This window comes from Macrobrachium nipponense, chromosome 11, assembly GCF_015104395.2.
Source record: "Macrobrachium nipponense isolate FS-2020 chromosome 11, ASM1510439v2, whole genome shotgun sequence".
Classification (NCBI taxonomy): domain Eukaryota; kingdom Metazoa; phylum Arthropoda; class Malacostraca; order Decapoda; family Palaemonidae; genus Macrobrachium; species Macrobrachium nipponense.
The window spans coordinates 42,408,755-42,426,476 of NC_061087.1; the positions used below are offsets into that span (position 1 = coordinate 42,408,755).

At 42.3% G+C, this 17,722-nt stretch overlaps 1 protein-coding gene across 4 annotated transcripts in view; it reads right to left on the reverse strand.

Annotated features, from left to right (window-relative positions):
• Positions 1-17,722, reverse strand: part of LOC135205507 (RNA N6-adenosine-methyltransferase mettl16-like) — a 426,335-nt gene that overhangs the window by 363,581 nt on the left and 45,032 nt on the right. For all 4 annotated transcript variants that reach the window (XM_064236270.1, XM_064236253.1, XM_064236244.1 and 1 more), the window contains exon 2: positions 7,119-7,333. In XM_064236270.1, the coding sequence (XP_064092340.1) occupies positions 7,119-7,298 (180 nt within the window). In that variant the 5' untranslated portion in view covers positions 7,299-7,333. The remainder of the gene's footprint in view (positions 1-7,118; positions 7,334-17,722) is intronic.

Sequence of the window (17,722 nt, forward strand, 5' to 3'; positions counted from 1 at the left end):
AAATTGCGCACATTTCCATATATAAAACTTTATGTATCGGCTAATATAAAACGGTGCAAAACATTATGACAATCAGACGAAGAAAATTTATGATTTTTTCGGAAGAGTTACCGCTGGACATAAAAAGTTTTTTTAATAAATTCACCATAAATCGAAATATTGTGCTAGAGACTTCCAATTTGTTGTAAAATGAAGGCAAATGATTGAATATTACTAGAATATAAGAGTTTTAGCTTACAATTGCGTTTTTCGACCATTTTGGTTGAGTTAAAGTTGACAAAAGGTTGAAATCTTGCATTTATTGTTATTTACATGAAAATATTTCAAAAACTGACAAAAGCTACAACCATGGGTAGTCTTTGTTGTATTCTACATGAAATAGACACATTTTCTATATATAAAAAGTATGTAACGGCTAAAATAAAAACGGTGCAAACATTACGACAATCGGACGAAAAAATTTCTGATTTTTTCAGCAGTTACTACACGGACATAGGAAAAAGTATTATTCAAAAATTCACCATAAATCAAAATATTGCGCTAGAGACTTCCAATTTATTGCAAAATGAAGGTAAATGATTGAATATTACCTAGACTGTAAGAGTTTTAGCTTACAATTGTGGTTTTCGACCATTTCGGTTCAGTCAAAGTTGACCGAACGGTTGAAATTATGGCACTTACCGTTTTTTACATGAAATATTTCAAAGCTGATAAAAGCTACAACCATTGGTTGTTTTTGGTTGTATTCTAAATGAAATTGCACACATTTTTATATATAAAACTTTATGTAATGGCTAATATAAAACGGTGCAAACATTACGACAATCGGACGAAAAAATTTCTGATTTTTTCGGAAGTTACCGCGCGGACGTAAGGAAAAAAAAGTTTTATTTCATAAATTCACCATAAATAGAAATATTGTGCTAGAGACTTCTAATTTGTTGTAAATTAAGGTAAATGATTGAATATTATTAGAATGTAAGGAGCTTTTAGCTTACAAAGTTGCGTTTTTCAACCACTTTTCGGTCCGAGTCAAAGTCGGACCGAAGGTTGATATTTTGGCATTTATGGTTATTTATATGAAATATTTCAAAACTAATAAAAGCTACAACCATGGGTTGTTTTTTAGTTGTATTATTCATGAAATTGTGCACATTTCCATATGTAAAACAACTTTATGTTTCGGCTAACTATAAAACGGTGCAAACATTCGACCAATCGGACAAAAAAATTTCTGATTTTTTTGGAGTTCCCGCGCGGACGTAAGGAAAATGTTTTTTTCATAAATTCACCATAATTCAAAATATTGTGCTAGGCTTCCAATTTGTTGTAAAATGAAGGTAAATGATTGCAAAGTGAAGAAATAATTTCTGAGATGTGTCGCTGATGCTTTTTAGTGCGAGAAGAAAGAAAATCGCGCTTGCGCGCCTGGATAACGATTGTAACAAAACAACAGCTTGATCCGTGAACTCCCAGCATACCTCAACGTCCGTGATTCAAAAGTTTTCGCCAAGTAAGCTATAATTATTTTTCTGCGAATTTTTAAAAAATTAAAAACTTTTTTTGCGTCGACGTTTCATACGTCAATTTGTCAGCCAACAGACAATTTTCGTCGACGTTTAATACGTCCAATAGGCGTTTAAGGGTTAACTGCTGGCGATTGAAACTCTTAGCTATATAATACAGGCAGTCCCCAGGTTACGACGGGGGTTCCGTTCTTGAGACGGCGTCGTAAGCCGAAAATCGTCGTAAGCCGGAACGACGCTTGGAATATGTCTTAAACTAATAAAAAGTTATAAAAACCTTACTTGTAATCCTTTGGTTACACTACATGTTGTTTTCCTGTAGTTTTATGTACAACCTGGAGTTATTTTCATAAAAGAATGCTGGTTCTTGAAGGTAAAAACTATTGTAATCCTCTGGTGACACTACCATTCTTGAAGTTTTACGTACAACCTGGAGTGATTTTGCAAAAATCTTGAGGGCTACAAGAACAGCTGATTACTATTTACGTATCATATAGACTAATTAAAAGTAAATGTATCTTTAAATAGGCTTATATATAGTATCAACAAAACATTTCCTGCCATGAGTCAGAGGCCGTTTAATGAAACGAACACTTCTCTGTCCTATCTGTTCAGAAAATAAACATTACGTCAATCCCCGAGACCATTGTTGCCAAAGCGTCTCTCTCTCTCTCTCTCTCTCTCTCTCTCGCTCTCTCTCTCTCTTCTCTCTCTTCTCTCTCTCTCCTCTCTCTCTGATCAAATACATTGGAAACTTGACATACGATTGCCCTAATATACGAATGTTTTGAGATATAACAGAAAATTTGCGAAAATACAAGCTTTGATATACAACGAAATATTTGAGATACGATTTTGCGATGAGTGTTAGTTGTATAGGCGACGATAAATGGCGTTCAGTCTGTTTTGTTTGTTGGTGCTGCATGTTAACACGTCGTTGTTTAGTTCGTTGTATTTGCGCCTATTTTCGTGTTATTTTGTCTATTTTATTATTAACAACCATGGGTCTCAAAGCTAAAGACAAAGCAGGTGATAAGAAAAAACCCAAGAAAATTATTTCGATGGAAGCAAAACATGAAATTATAGCAAAGCATGAAACGTGGCGTTCGTATCGTCGATTTGGCAAACGAGTATGGTCGAAATCCTTCTACAATATCCACGATCATCAAGCAGAAGGAAGCTATAAAAACCCCCGAGACCATTGTTGCCAAAGCGTCTCTCTCTCTCTCTCTCTCTCTCTCTCTCTCTCTCTCTCTCTCTCTCTCTCTCTGATCAAATTACGTACTGGATAATGTCTCTCTTTGGATACTTCGATTTTGCCAAATATTGAGGGCTACAAGAACAGTTGATTACTATTTACGTATCATATAGACTATTAAATATAAACGTATCTTTAAATAGGCTTATATTATTAGTATCAACAAAACATTTACTGGCATGAGTCAGAGGCCACACGTTTAACGAAACAGAACACTTTCTCTGTCCTTAACTCGGAGCGTCGGAAGACGCCTCTCTCTCTCTCTCTCTCTCTCTCTCTCTCTCTCTCTCTCTCTGATCAAATTACTGGATAATGTCTCTCTTTGGATACTTGGGCAATTTTGCGTTGTAATCTAACCAGAAACTTCGTTTTGTATTATTACTGGAAACAAGCAATGATTTTTTCATTATTTGCGCTTTTGGACTGTTATATGTAAACTAGTATGTTTCATTCTTCGCTCGGAAAAACTAGTTCCGCATATGAGGCGTCACTAAAAAACATAGAAAAATACAACATAAAAAGTGTCGAAAATCATCATAATCTCAAAATTTTTGTTGTAATCTAACCAGAAACTTATTTTTATTAATATCTGTGCTAAACTATAAAGGATTTTTATCATAGTATGCGTTTTTTTAATAGCGTCGTTAACTCGGAGCGTCGGAAGCGTCAGCGTCGTAACCTCGGAACAAGCGTCGTAACCCAGGACGGATTTTTCCATTGAATATTTTAAGAAAAAGCGTCGTAACCTCGGAACGTCGTAAGCCGGAACCGTCGTAACCCGGGACCGCCTGTACTGGGGAAGTTGTATAATTAAAACTTTATTTTGTTATTGTCTAAAAATTCTTCTTTATTTTATTGTAAAAATATTCTTTTTTTTAATATTTTGTAACTACCAAGGGTACTTAATATTTGCTGAATCCCACATTGCACTGAAGGGAGGAAAAGTGGACTCCTCTATTCCCAAACATTATTGATGATAACAATAAGTTAGGGAATATGAAATTGCTACCATTGATACAATGCCTGTTGTCCCTCACCTGGTAAGAGAGCTGCTCCAGGTAGATACTCCTCAGGTCGGCATGTATCTTAACCGTGTAGGATGTGGTGAAGTAATCCTGATGCACCTCTACATTAGTGGGAGCTTGTATCGAGGGATAAGACAGTTGGTTACCTTGCACAGTACCAACATAAATACCTAAACCAGGTATTACATTACATAACACCCACCCATAATAACACGACGACTGGTGGGTTCTCCAGGTAGTACACAGTATCCCAAGGCTCCCCTCAAACTCGACACCTTAGTTCAAGGAGATGATGATAGGAAGGTTGAAAGACTATGTTGCGTCCCCCAACACCATACCAGCCACTGATAACAGACCCAGGGTACTGCAATTGTCATACACAGTTTCTACATCATAAAGATAATGAGTGGCAAATATTGAAGTACTCACACCTCCAATAAGTTCCTTGTAAAATAGAAGGTAAGAATAAATTATGCCTGAAGGCTAACAAATCAAAGAATGAGCTTCAGTTATCTGACCTCTCAAGATGAAAGACAGGGCATCTTGCGACAAGGGAGGGTGAGCCATATTCTTCACTAAGCACTGAAGACTGCTTGAAGGGCTTGAAGGGCCTTGAATTTTCTCTGTTCTAAGGAGGTAATACCTCAGGGCTCTTATTAGGCACAGAAATCTCTCTTCATCTTTGGGGCCCAAAACTTCCAACAGACTTTCAATATGAAGGAAAAGTGGCCAGGGTTCTCATATTTTTCCTTAAACAGCACAGGGTGAATGAAAAATCTGCATCCTCTTAGAAAATCCAACTTTTATCTAACAGCACATAGCACTTCACTGTACCTACTTAACTGTTGACAATGCTTCAAGAAAGAGGGTCTTCCTGGTGCCGCATAGTGCATAATGCAAAGGTGCATTATCACAATTTTTTAAAAGTAAATTGTATTTTTCCTAACTATAAAAACCTGAAGTCCTTTACATAAGGAATTACTTTCAACATACGCTGGAATGCGGCCGTTAAATCCCCAAACAAGATGGTTAGGCAGTAACTACCGTCTGGTAGGCTTGGGTAGGCCCAGCTGTAATACACTCCACTTTGCCATTCGGCCCAGGTTTCAGATTGAGGGGAGGCATGAGTTGGGCATTAATGTAAAGGACATCAGCTTTGTATAGTTAGGGAAAATACAATTTACTTAAAAAAAATTTTATTTCATGATAAATAAGTTTTTGAACATTCTCACCTGGTAGTTATAAATATAGCTCAAGTCCCTGACGTCACGGCAGAATTTCAAAACTTGCTGCAAATCGCCGATTGGGTATTTCATTGTTTATTGGTCAATTTAGCTTTATTATAAAATCTATGTGGTGTTTTTGTAGGGCTTGGAACGAAATAGGCAATTTATATGTAAAATGTAGTTCTAGATATGAAAAAATCAGGTTACGAAGCCTGCTTCGGAACGGATTAATTTTGAAACCTGAGGCACTACTGTACCTGTTTTTATTTACTGAAAAATCACAGTCCTTGATCCTCTGTTGACATCTTTTGTGGACCTTGTGAAAGCCTACCAAAACCATAGTTTGGGATCAATTTTCCCTGCCACCCAGATTAAACCTCCAGATGTGAAGTTTGTCACTGTCCTCCAAGAGGAGACCCATAAAGTTGTTTGAGGAAGTTGTTAGGGATAGTAGATTGTATTTGTTAGGGTATTCTTACTTTTTGTTTGTCTCCTTCTTTCTGGACCCTCTCCCCTTTTTGTATGTATGTGTTGATGACCTATCTTTAATTGTGTAGTTGTTTTCTTTTACAGGAATTAAGAGTGAGTGTTTCATTAATTATTGTATCATTGAGGTTCAGGTGTTATTTCTGTCTGAGATTTGTGTAATAAAATTAAGGTATTTTTATGTTATTTTCTTTGTCCCCTTGAATCGACTTTGCATATCTATTGAAGTTAGATACTATTCCACCTTTTGTGGCTTCTTGTAACTCCACTTAGATCACGTTCAGAAGGTCCAACTTGCAATGCGTTTGACAACCGGGTAGCCCATCAATGGGCGGCGGCATGGCTCTTCCTTAATTTTCCTTCCTTCATTCTGCCTTACTACACAAAAATGGGACTCAGCAACTATATCCAAAGAAATCCCTGGTCTGGGCACTAAATATTCGTTCCACTCAGACAGCAATTATGGGAGCAAACAAAGACAGAAGACATCAAAGCAGGAACAGAAAATTCAGGATTCAAATAAAGCGCCACTTAAACAAGCTCTTTTTTAATTTTTGTTAAGTCAAATACAAAATTTCCCAGAGGGCTCTTGGTAAGATATCGTTATTCAAACATAAATAATCATCTTTTACAACTAAATTAATAAAGCAAAGAGGGAAAAATTAAAGAAAATTTTACAAAACAGTGGTGACAGTGGTGGTAATTGGTCTCTCTCCACTACGTGCATAACCACAGGTCTGGCCTGATGAGCCAGAAGAGCTGGGAGAGACTGAGTCCCCACAAGCCCCAATGAGAGCCAAGCTACTGACGGTTCTGTTGGCTGCTCCTCCACCACACCTGAAGAAGGAAAAGTCGGGTTAGATATGAGAGAGCTCAACAAAATGAACAAAGAGGGCAAAGGAAAGGCCTCTCCCAAAGGAGAAGGAGAAGCCTGCCGGGAGAAAGAAACAAGGATGAAGGGTCGACCACCAAGGGAGTTCTTGGGGGCATATAACCCTCAGAAGACACCTTGGTGCTCTTCTTCCAATAAAGTTTCCTCCTTACAAACTTCACCCACGGCACAGAAGTCCACGAGCAACACTCACTACGAGTCAATTCAGGATTACAATCTTGCACCCGGCAAGAAGTGCAAAGGGCATGAGGATCCACTTCCACTGATGATCGGAGGTTACTACATCATTTATTCAGCAACCCGGTACATACACGTGGGGTGGGGGCGGTGGATTTATGGGCAGGATTTGATGATTCTTGGGTTTGCATAATGAAAACAGCAAATATACCAACTAGTATTCACAAAAAAAAACAAAGATTCCACCGGGAAAATTGCAGGTAGCGGACAGTCGGGCAGAGAGAGATAAGAGAGAGAGGTGAACATGCTTCTTGACATGACGATGGCTGAAAGCAAGGTGGAGTGTGCACGTTCAGGTGGGTGGGAATGCCACCCTAGATTGTTAGTTTAACTACCTAACTACTACCTTGTTCAAAAGTCTAGCATCCATTTTCCAGCTTTCGCTGAAAGTAATTCCAAATGTAAAGGACCGAGGGTTTGTATATTGTGTGGGAACAAGTAGAAATTATAGGGCTATGTACTACATACCTTAAGGCCAAAATCTTGATCCAGCAAACAGGTCGTTAATTCTCGCAATGCCAAAGGGTCTTTAAAATTCAAGCGAACTTTTCCATCAAGTTCATATGTGCAGTGGGCTCTAAACCCAACATAATTTTGAGCAAGTTTCTTAAAACTTGGTGGAGTACGATATGGGTTTTTTGGGTGCATAAACTTGTGAAGTTTTGGTGGTGCAGATTTTCCTTCTGTAAGGGAAAAAATACATAACATGAACAACAAATTTCATTTGTTTCATCACTAAGCTAATCCTTTTACAGGTTTATTTGGGAAATCCCTAGAGAGTACTCTCATCTTTATAGAAGGGGTGAAAATGTAGAAACAACCCACACTCTGAACGCCTCTCTAGGTCAATATTACAAGTTTTCCATAGATTTTTCTTGAAAAGACTTTAGCTTATGCCCAATCAAATTCTGTTCTAAAATTCAAAACAATAGTAATTAAAAGAGTACTTCACTTCTACACTGCTATTACATACTGTTGTAATTGCATCAGTTAATCATGCTTCTGTTTCATCGATCTGAAATGACAAATTTTTTAACCAATTTGTATTTTTCAAAGCTGACAAATCTTCGGTCTTAACAATAAGATAATCTTGTGCCAGCTGGAAACTGGTTAGAAACAATCAAAGATTGTAAAGCAAGGAATCTGTGGCATCTGGCAACTCATACGTATAAAGAGAGAGAGGAACAAGCAGAGAGAAAAAGAGAGTGAGAGAGGGAGAGAGAGAGAGAGGAACATGCAGAGAGAGAAAGAGCAGAAAGGTAAGCAGACGAGAATGAGCAGATGACATGTCACCTAGATGGCTTATAATACCTACCACTCAGGTGGCAGGTACCCCAAGCAACACCCAACCCCACCAACAACCCCGGACAGACCTAGGAGATCTCAACGCCTCAGGGACAGATTTCGTCACCAACCAACGACCAATTAAAATCCCTGCTTACTGACCTAACCACCGATTGTACATGCCCTGTCTGCTATAAATATCTGTAAACCACATGTCTTACTTCACTTTTTTGTATACGTACTCTCTTAGATGACTACCTGTGTGCTGTTGACACGTCAGAGGAAATAAACCTAAGATAATAATAGGGGCAGTTCCCCGGTTATCGGCAGGGGTTCTGTTCCCGGGGGTGTGCCAATAAGCGAAAACCACCATTAACCAAAACTCAGTGATTTATGGGGCCATAATGGGGCTTGTGGCGCTGATAACCGGTTATCAGCACCATAAGCACCCTTCTGGTGCGCCATAAGGGTTCTTATGGCGTCGATAACTAGAACTTGTCCCGTTATGGTGCCATATAGTATTGCCAATTTTATGGGGCTAGAGAAGCGCCATAAAACTGGATCTCCGATAACCTAGTCCGCCGATTACCAGGGACTGCCTGTAATAATATGTTTTATTAAAAATTATTGCTACATCAGCTGCATTAATTTTATAGAGGTTTTCTTTATTTTTCTAAATGTCATTTCCTCATAGTTGCTTAAACTAGTGAACAACGGACCGAAGGTTGGCATATCAAAAATCAGGAAACGATAAATATCACAATTTAAATATAAATTTTTTTAAAGTAACTTGTGTTTTCTGGGTTCGACCTGTGTCTGCCGGTGAAAAGTTCCTGTAGCTCACTTTTCTAAGTATAAATAGATCCTAAATATACCAGAGAAAAGCTAGCATGGTATGCTGAAGTTACTACCCTCAGCTCGAACACCCCAAGGGCGTAGTGGAAGCCACTACTCACAGGTCTTCTGCCAATTAGAGGATTCCTCTTCAAAGTCCCTCCCACGGCTACTCCCCTTACCTTCCGCTCACTCTCGCTACTACTACTACTACCCGCCCGCCATCTTCATTCCTGTAATTAGCTCTGTGAGTGCAACACGCGTCTCAGAGCTCCCTTAGTGCTTTATCTAGAAACCAGTGATGTCCTCTGTGGAACTTCCTCCTTCATCTAAGTTGAGTGTTCCAATTGGTGTTTTCGTAATTTGTATCGTTACGATGCATTCCATTTGTTGCCTTCGGCCCCTAAGAAAACATTTTGGGGGCACCGCTAGTTCATCCGCCATTTTGGGTGCATCATCAGAGCACGTGTGTTGTTATTACTCGTTATTTCCCTTTTATTTTTAATTTTATGTTAATTTTATATTCATTACAGTCATCAGTGACATTTTTTCGGATCACGTACTTAATTATTTAGCAGACCGAGTTCGGATTGGTTCGGAAGGAAGGCCTAACACGCTCATGACGTCCTCTGGGGTTTTTAAAGAAGGGTTGATTAATCTATATTCTAACCTCTGGTTTCCCCCCAGCTTCTCAAGAGCGTGTTCATGCCTCTCTGTGCGTAATTTTATCACATATTGTATATGTAATTTTGTTAGGCTACTAGTAGCCTATCGTATTTATCATTGGAGAGGAGAGAGTCCTCTCTCTCTCTCTCTCCCGATGTGATGACATGCATGCGTTATTGTTTAATGCGAACCAGATAGGTATTTGATTTTATGCACGTTGATGATTTTCATATCACTGAGAGGTTGGAAGAGTTGCTTCCCTCCCTGGCTTACCCAAGCAAGCCTTGGCTAGGTTTTGGAAGGTAGGCCAGGTGCCCCTACCCCTATACCCCTTATGCCTCTCCCCAGTCTGTGCTACGGTGCTAGCAGGGAGGATATCAAGGATAGAGAGTCTCTCTCTTATCATATTGTTGGACCTATCCTCCCTACCTGTCCAGGTCGAAAAATTCGAATTTGGAGGGTTTGGTCGAGGGCCACCGTCCACACCATGATGTCCTTGGAGGTTATCTGACCTACCTGACCGGTTCCGTAGTGATCTCTGAAGGTTAGGCTAGATCCATACTGGGTATTCTCCTTTCACCTTATGTTCCTCTTGCAACTCTTCCATGATGCCTCATTATTATTATATATTATTTATTGTATTACTTGTAAATTAAGTGGTCTGGTATGTATATCGTCCTGGCCTAGCCTCCTTTAGTATAACCTTTAGTAGTAGGCCATGACCTCCCGTTTGCGAGTGATCACCTATCGGTCGCTGTATCAATCACGATGTGCATAGGCCCAGTCGGCCTACTACCCCTGTAGTAGTAGGCTACACAGCCTTCAGTAGGTGTCTATCTCTGATTGGGTTGGTGGCGAGGCGATCACGACTGACCACCCCACCTACATAACCCCCCCACCCCTCCCCTCCCCCCTTCCCCCACTCCCTAGCTCGGCTCTGCCTGACGCTGCCTTATAGCTCGCGGTTCTAGTAGTCTTATCGATGAACGGCCGCTCGAGCTTTTTCACTTAAGTGGGGAAGAGAGGGGTTGGAGCGGTGGGGTTACTGGTATTAGTATATGTAATCACCTTATGTCTCCGAGTGGATAGCTCCGCCGGCTTTACGGTAGTCTAGCATTGCACCAGCCAGCGGACATCGCACCGGATTGTACATTTATACTGCTCCGCCACTCAGTGGTCTCTCCTCCCAGTTGTCCTCCCCCGGCTATGGATTCGGGCTGGGAGTTACGCTCCCCCCTAGATGCGTTAAGGTTCAGACAGAGGAATTACCTTCCCCTGATCCGCTTGCTTCAGCCCGTTTCCGCCGGCATTACTTATGAAAATGAGAGATGAGACTTTGAGTAGGCTAAGCTTTGGGGACTACTCTGTAGATATCTCCAGACCTTTAAGGTGCCGACGGAGTGTGACTCGCCCTCACACCCGCCGCCGGAGTTATTGTACTAAGTTGCCGCAGCTCAGTTTCCGTTCTCGTGTCGTTCCCCACTCTGGTGGGGACGGTGGATGGGTCAGGTATTCGACTACAATAATTCGTAGCCTTCTGATTCAGCCGACCGTAATAGAGATTAGGTCCTTCCTCTTCTCCGGTCCAGCGGGTCTCAGATCCCACATACTGGACATACATCTACCTTTCGAAGGACGGAATCAGGAGCAGGCAAATACAACCAGAGATTTTCTTTTATTCATTCAGTGAGTTGAAATCATTTAGTGAGTAAGTCTTGAACCAATATCTAGGTTAAGGTGCATGCTCTCGCCGGAGTTAACTCCGGCATTTTGTGCTAATACTCATAGAAAATTTTAAACTTACAGATGGTCTGTTGTCAAGCGGTAGGGTACTCCGCTACCCTTGGCAAGCCCTACGGCCATGTAGTCTGCCGGTCGCACACAAACTGCGCCGTGCAACTTGAGCACTACATGGTCTGGCACCCGGACGCGTGCACCGTCTGCTATGAGATGGTGTCTATTCTCTCTGATGAGAAAGTAAGTATCCTTACTACGTCATTTGCATGGAATTTCTGTTACAATAACTTAAGAAGTTTCTTATAGATACTATTCCCCGAGTGGAATGTTAATTCGATTTCCTCTCTTACAGGCTTCCTTGTCCCTCCATAATGAGGCAAGGGTGGCGCTTAGGGGTTTGGTGTCAGGTTTTGGGAAGAATGCGCCGGCGGGACAGCCATACGTCCTGGCTGAAGATCTGTGCTCCCTTCTGTATCCGGGGGCCACAGCTATGAAGGCTGTTCCGGTGCATATTGCCAACCCCATCATAGAGTCCATCCGACTGGGGACGCTGCCCATCCCGGAGGAACAAGATTGCCTTCACCGCCAACCAATGGCCACCGAGGAGGAGGTAGGTGGGGAGGTAAGTGAGGCAGGTAGTCTCTTAAGTCCTACTCCTTCTTCTTCCTCTTCTTTCCAAGGCTTCTCTAAGTCCACCCCTGCTTGGGAATGATCGCTTTCATTCATTCCCAAGCTTAACTCGGTAAGACCGAAATCCCTTCCAAAGGGATCGAAACCGACTCCATCAGCGGCGACTAAGTCGTCGTCGGCCCCGGAGCTGTCGACTTCTGCTGTCAAGTCGCCTGCTGCCAAGGATTCTCCCCCTCCTAAGGGGTCGACAGCCAAATCCGCCAAATCCAAGGCGACGGAGTCCAGATTTGACCAGGAGGCCTTCGCTAACCTTCTAATATCGAAGGTTAGGGAAGTGGTTGACAAGAGGCTTGAGTCAATAAGACTCGCCTCGGGCTCAGATACCTCAGGCCAGGCAATAACGTCCCTGACCAAGAGGATCAGGCCCCTGGAGGAGATGATGGCCTGATTCCTCCAATCCGGAACCCCGGCTCTGTCCATGACAGTGCTGGATGCGTCAAAGCTGCCAGCCTTCGAGAATAACAACCCGTGGCGGTTGGCTTTACATGCCCCATTCTCAGGTGGGAAGTTGACAATTGAAGGGTGCGGAACCCGCCCAGTGGAGGACTTTGAGTTCTTCCCGCCGGGTCTCCAATTCCCATTCCCCGGATTTGTCAGACTAGCAGAACATGCGCTAGTCAGAGTAGACAAGGTCTCGAAGGAGACAGTGATCTTCAAGCTGTTTGGGTTCGCACCCTCTCCGACTGGGGTTGCGTTAACACCAAACCGATGCCCCATAAAGGTAGCTTTACAATGTTTGTGACCCCAAACGGAGTTCCGTCACCCTGTACATCCAAGGTGGCGGAACTAACTATGCAAGCGGTGGCGGAGGATAAGCCCTTACCAGCGCTAAAAGAGACAGAGGCTACCTCTCAACTCTTCCCTGCAGATGTCGAGTTCTGGAATGACGCTCCGGCTACGTTTACGGCAGGTAAACTCGATCCGGATTGCGCTTCCACCCTATTCACCAAGAAGCTACCTAGGTTTCCGGACCACTTGGTCAAAGTGGAATTCGAGGCAAGGACCAGATTAGGAAGGTCTATCAACTCCGTCACTGCGGCGGAGTTGGTAGCATCAACCTACAATGAAGAACAGTTGTTCCGGGTCCTTACGAAAGCTCTGCTACAGACTTTCCAAACGGACCTGTACGATTTTGTTATGGTGAGATGAGCATGCAGGAAGTCGCAGGTGCGGACCTTACTTCCCCGTGGGGCTGTCACCACCTCTATAGATCTTACTTACAGACGCTTAATATCCTGTTCCGATAGCAAGGAACTTCTCTCCGTACCTAGGCTTCAAGCTAGGAAAGCAGGCTTACTCATTCAGAGTCATGCCGTTCGGGTTCAACATTGCGCCCAGGGTTTTCACCAAATTAGGAGAGACGATAGTTCAAGAACTAAGAACTCAAAGGGTAATGTTAGTAGCCTATCTAGATGACTGGCTATTTGGGCAGCCAGCGTCGACAAGTGTCTCAAAGCAACAGCCAAGGTGATAAAATTCTTGGAATTTCTGGGTTTCCAGATAAACAAGGAAAAATCTCGGCTCCTTCCTGCTTCCGATGGCTGGGAATCCAATGGGACCTAAACAAGCACAAATTATCTCTCCCATCCAAGAAGGTCAAGGAGATAGCGACAGCTACAAAACAGTTCCTCAAGAACAAAAAAGCTTCTCGGCGTACCCAAGAGAGAATCCTAGGTTTGCTACAGTTTGCGTCGGTGACGTACGTCCTATTGAAAGCCAGATTGAAGGATATCAATCGAGTCTGGAGGAAGAGAGCCAACATCAATCTCAGGGACAAGATCTCTGTAATTCCACCCATTTTAACAAAAAGGCTCCGTCCATGGACGGAACGCCGGAACCTGGCCAAGTCAGTACCACTGCAATTCCCTCCGCCCTCTCTAACTATCCACACGGATGCATCTCTGAGCGGCTGGGGAGGCTACTCGCAACACAAGAAAGTCCAGGGAACGTGGTCGGATATGTTCCGCCAGTTCCACATCAATATTCTAGAAGCGATGGCAGTTTTCCTGACCCTAAAGCAACTGACTCCGGCCAGAAACAGTCATATAAGGTTAGTCTCAGACAGTTCAGTAGTAGTCCACTGCATAAACAGAGGAGGCTCCAGGTCAAGCAAACTAAATCACGTATTGATTGCGATATTTTCGTTGGCGGCGAAAAATCATTGGCACCTGTCAGCAACTCACCTGGCAGGAGTAAAGAATGTTATCGCAGACGCACTTTCCAGGACAACTCCGCTGGAATCGGTGTGGTCCCTGGACAGGAAGTCGTTCCGGTGGATTTGCAATCAAATCCCGCACCTTCAAGTAGACCTATTCGCCATGGAATCCAATCACAAACTACCATGTTACGTGGCACCCAACCTGGACCCTCCAGCTTACGCCACAGATGCGATGTCCATAGATTGGAACAATTGGAAGAAGATTTACCTATTTCTACCGGTGAATATTCTGATGAAGGTCCTGCACAAGCTAAGATCTTTCACAGGACAGGTGGCATTAGTGGCACCCAACTGGCCAAATAGTAACTTGTTTCTGCTTCTTCGAGAACTGAATCTCCGGCCCAAACGGATCCCCCGTCCAGAACTGACACAGGTAGTACAAACTCAGACTGTGTCAGCTTCCTCAAGAATTCTGAGTGTCCTAACTTTATGGACTTCATGAAGTTTGTGGCCCAAAAGGACGCTAGTATTGATCCACTAAACATCTTATTCATAGAATCAGATAAAAGAGAATCAACGATCAGGCAGTATGATTCAGCAGTGAAGAAACTGGCCATTTTTCTAAAAAATTCAGCTGCTCAAAATATGACTACAAATCTGGCAATTTCGTTCTTTAGAACTCTATTTGAGAAAGGCCTAGCCGCTAGTACCATTACTACAATCAAATCGGCCTTAAGGAAGATTTTTCAGCTTGGCTTTAATATTAACTTGTCAGATTCATACTTCTCTTCGATTCCAAGAGCATGTGCCCGTCTGAGACCAATAGACCGCCCTCGTACGGTCTCTTGGTTTTTGAATGACGTACTTAAATTAGTCTCAGACACTGATAATGAGTCATGCTCATATATAAAACCCTTCTCAGAAAGACCTTATTCTTAATGGCCCTGGCTTCAGGTGCCAGAATATCTGAACTCTCGGCTCTCTCTAGAAATCCAGATCATGTTGAATTCCTCCCGTCGGGTGAAGTATTACTATCCCAGATCGGAAGTTCTTGGCTAAGAATGAGGACCCACAAAACAGATGGGCTCCATGGAAAATTATTCCTCTGACACAGGACACATCATTGTGTCCTGTCGTTACCCTTAAATCCTATTTGGCCAAGACTTCCGAAAAATCTTCAGGCCCCCTTTTCATTAGAGAGAAAGGTGTTACAATTTCTCTTGAAGGTATTAGACAACAAATACTCTACTTTATTAAACAAGCCAACCCGGATTCAGTCCCACACGTCCATGACATCCGAGCAGTGGCTACCTCCATTAACTATTTTCACAATATGAATTTCAAAGACCTGAAGAAATATACGGGTTGGAAATCTCCAGCAGTATTTAAACGCCACTATCTCAAGAACTTAGAGGCCCTTAAATTCTCAACAGTGGCTGCAGGGAGCATAGTCTCCCCTGAATGACCGAGTCTTATCAACTCCTTCCCTTAGCCTTTTTGTCAGTCCTTTTTCCCTTTAATACTCTCTCCTTCCTACCTGCCTCGCTCTTATTCCCTGCCAACCCTCTCTCTTCCGGGCCGGGCTGGTTGGTTTGCCATCCCGTCACTGGAACATGTACATAGTGTTGAGACCATATTGGTATCACTGACTTGTCTGTACATACCTTTTGTATATTGCTTCAGATACCATTCTATTATATTGTTTTATTATATTATCTTATTATTACTAGTTTTAAGCCATAAGTTTAAGTTCTAGTGTAATTAGTAAGTAAATTTTCTGCCTTATTACAGTGCATTAAATTTATTCTTTAAGTGAACCTTGGGTTTCATTATCCCTTTTACATACTTGTTTTGTATCTGTTAAACTTGGATGGAAATTCTCTGATACTTTTTCACCGGCAGACACAGGTCGAACCCAGAAAAGGGATTTTGACAAAGGAAAAATCTATTTCTGGGGGAAGACCTGTGTCGCCCGGTGAACCCATCCCTTCTTTCCCCACCCTTAACCAGTCCAAGCTTGGGTGTCTATTCCAGGAATGAAGATGGCGGGCGGGTAGTAGTAATAGTAGCGAGAGCGAGCGGAAGGTAAGGGGAATAGCCTTTGTAACGGCTCTTGCCGTGGGAAGGGACTTTGAAGAGGAATCCTCTAATTGGCAGAAGACCTGTGAGTAGTGGCTTCCACTCGCCCTAGTGCTTATACCGACGCCCTTGGGGTGTTTGAGCTGAGGGTAGTAACTTCAGCATACCTTGCTAGCTTTTTCTCAGGTATATTTAGGATCTATTTATACTTAGAAAAGTGAGCCACAGGAACTTTTCACCGGACGACACAGGTCTTCCCCCAGAAACAGATTTTTCCTTTGTCAAAATCCCTTTTTCCTAACTATACAAAACTGAGGTTCTTACATAAGGAATTACTTTCAGAGTAGGCTGGAATACAGCCGTTTAATTATTGAACAAGGTGGTTAGGCAGTAACTACCGTCTAGTAGGCAGGTAGGTATGCCAGCCCGGAAGTAAATGCTTCACTTTGCCTTTTGGCCCAGGTTTCAGATTGAGGGGTGGCACGAGGTGGGCATTAATGTAAAGGACCTCAGGTTTGTATTGTTAGGAAAAATACAATTTACTTTCAAAAATTGATTTATTCTCACACGATATACAAACCCTTGGTCCTTTACATAAGGAGACTCACTGATTTGTGGGAGGATTGTGAGTGAGCCTCTGGAGTTCTGCACACCTGGGCTATTCTCCTGGTCGTAAGAGCGAGGAGTGCCTCGCCTCTGACAACTTGATTGGAATATATGAGCTCCACGTTCAGACTTCTGGGCCTTTTTGAAATGAGTGACAAATTGTAACTCATCTGAAAATGGCTGGGAGGAATATTCCAAAATGAGTGAGAATCTTAACTCATCTGTAAAAGGCTGGGAGGAATATTCAGAGTCGAAGGCATTATGCAAAGTTCTGGAAGGGTTTGCATTATTGCCAGCCTCCTTCCTCCCCATGAATCGAAAAGAAGTGAACTCTCATGATTCTGATCATAGAAAAAGTCACATTGATAACATCAACCAGTGAAGATGGCTCTAATCCTGGTGTTTTACAGAGTACTGAAAAAGATATTCTATTTCATTGCTGCTCAGCAAGAAAGTCAGTTCTTGCAATGAAAGCAGGAAGTTTTTCAGTAATGAAAACACAGGAATTGTACTGCTTGAAGAACTGCTTCTTGTGGGTTGGATCAGGTTGGAATTTTCTATTTACTCTGGAAGCAGATCTAGTCAGGTGGTGAACAGGCGAAGTCTTCCGTTATTCATTTTCAATTCAGGGTGAACAAAGAATAACTGAACACCTTATGAATTAGAAAAAGTATATTAGAAGACAAAACTCAAATTGTCAGAAGAAAATCATTCTGCGTCATCGCAGCGCCCGATGGGGAAGGTGTGATGGGAAAGAAGATTACAGACTTCTGTTATACCGTGGGGTAACACAAAAATGATAATGAGTCTAATGAGATATAACTATGTGAAAATTCTTGCAACGGCAAATAAGCAGTACGAGACATGAGCCTTATGCAAGAATTACGAGCCAACCAGAGACCTGAGTCTGTGATTGCTTGGCAGAGAGATTCGAATTGGTAGTTGATTCTTGATAGACGAGAAACAATACTAAGACGAACAGAATCTCGGAGAGAGATCAGTATTCTGCCACTCGTTC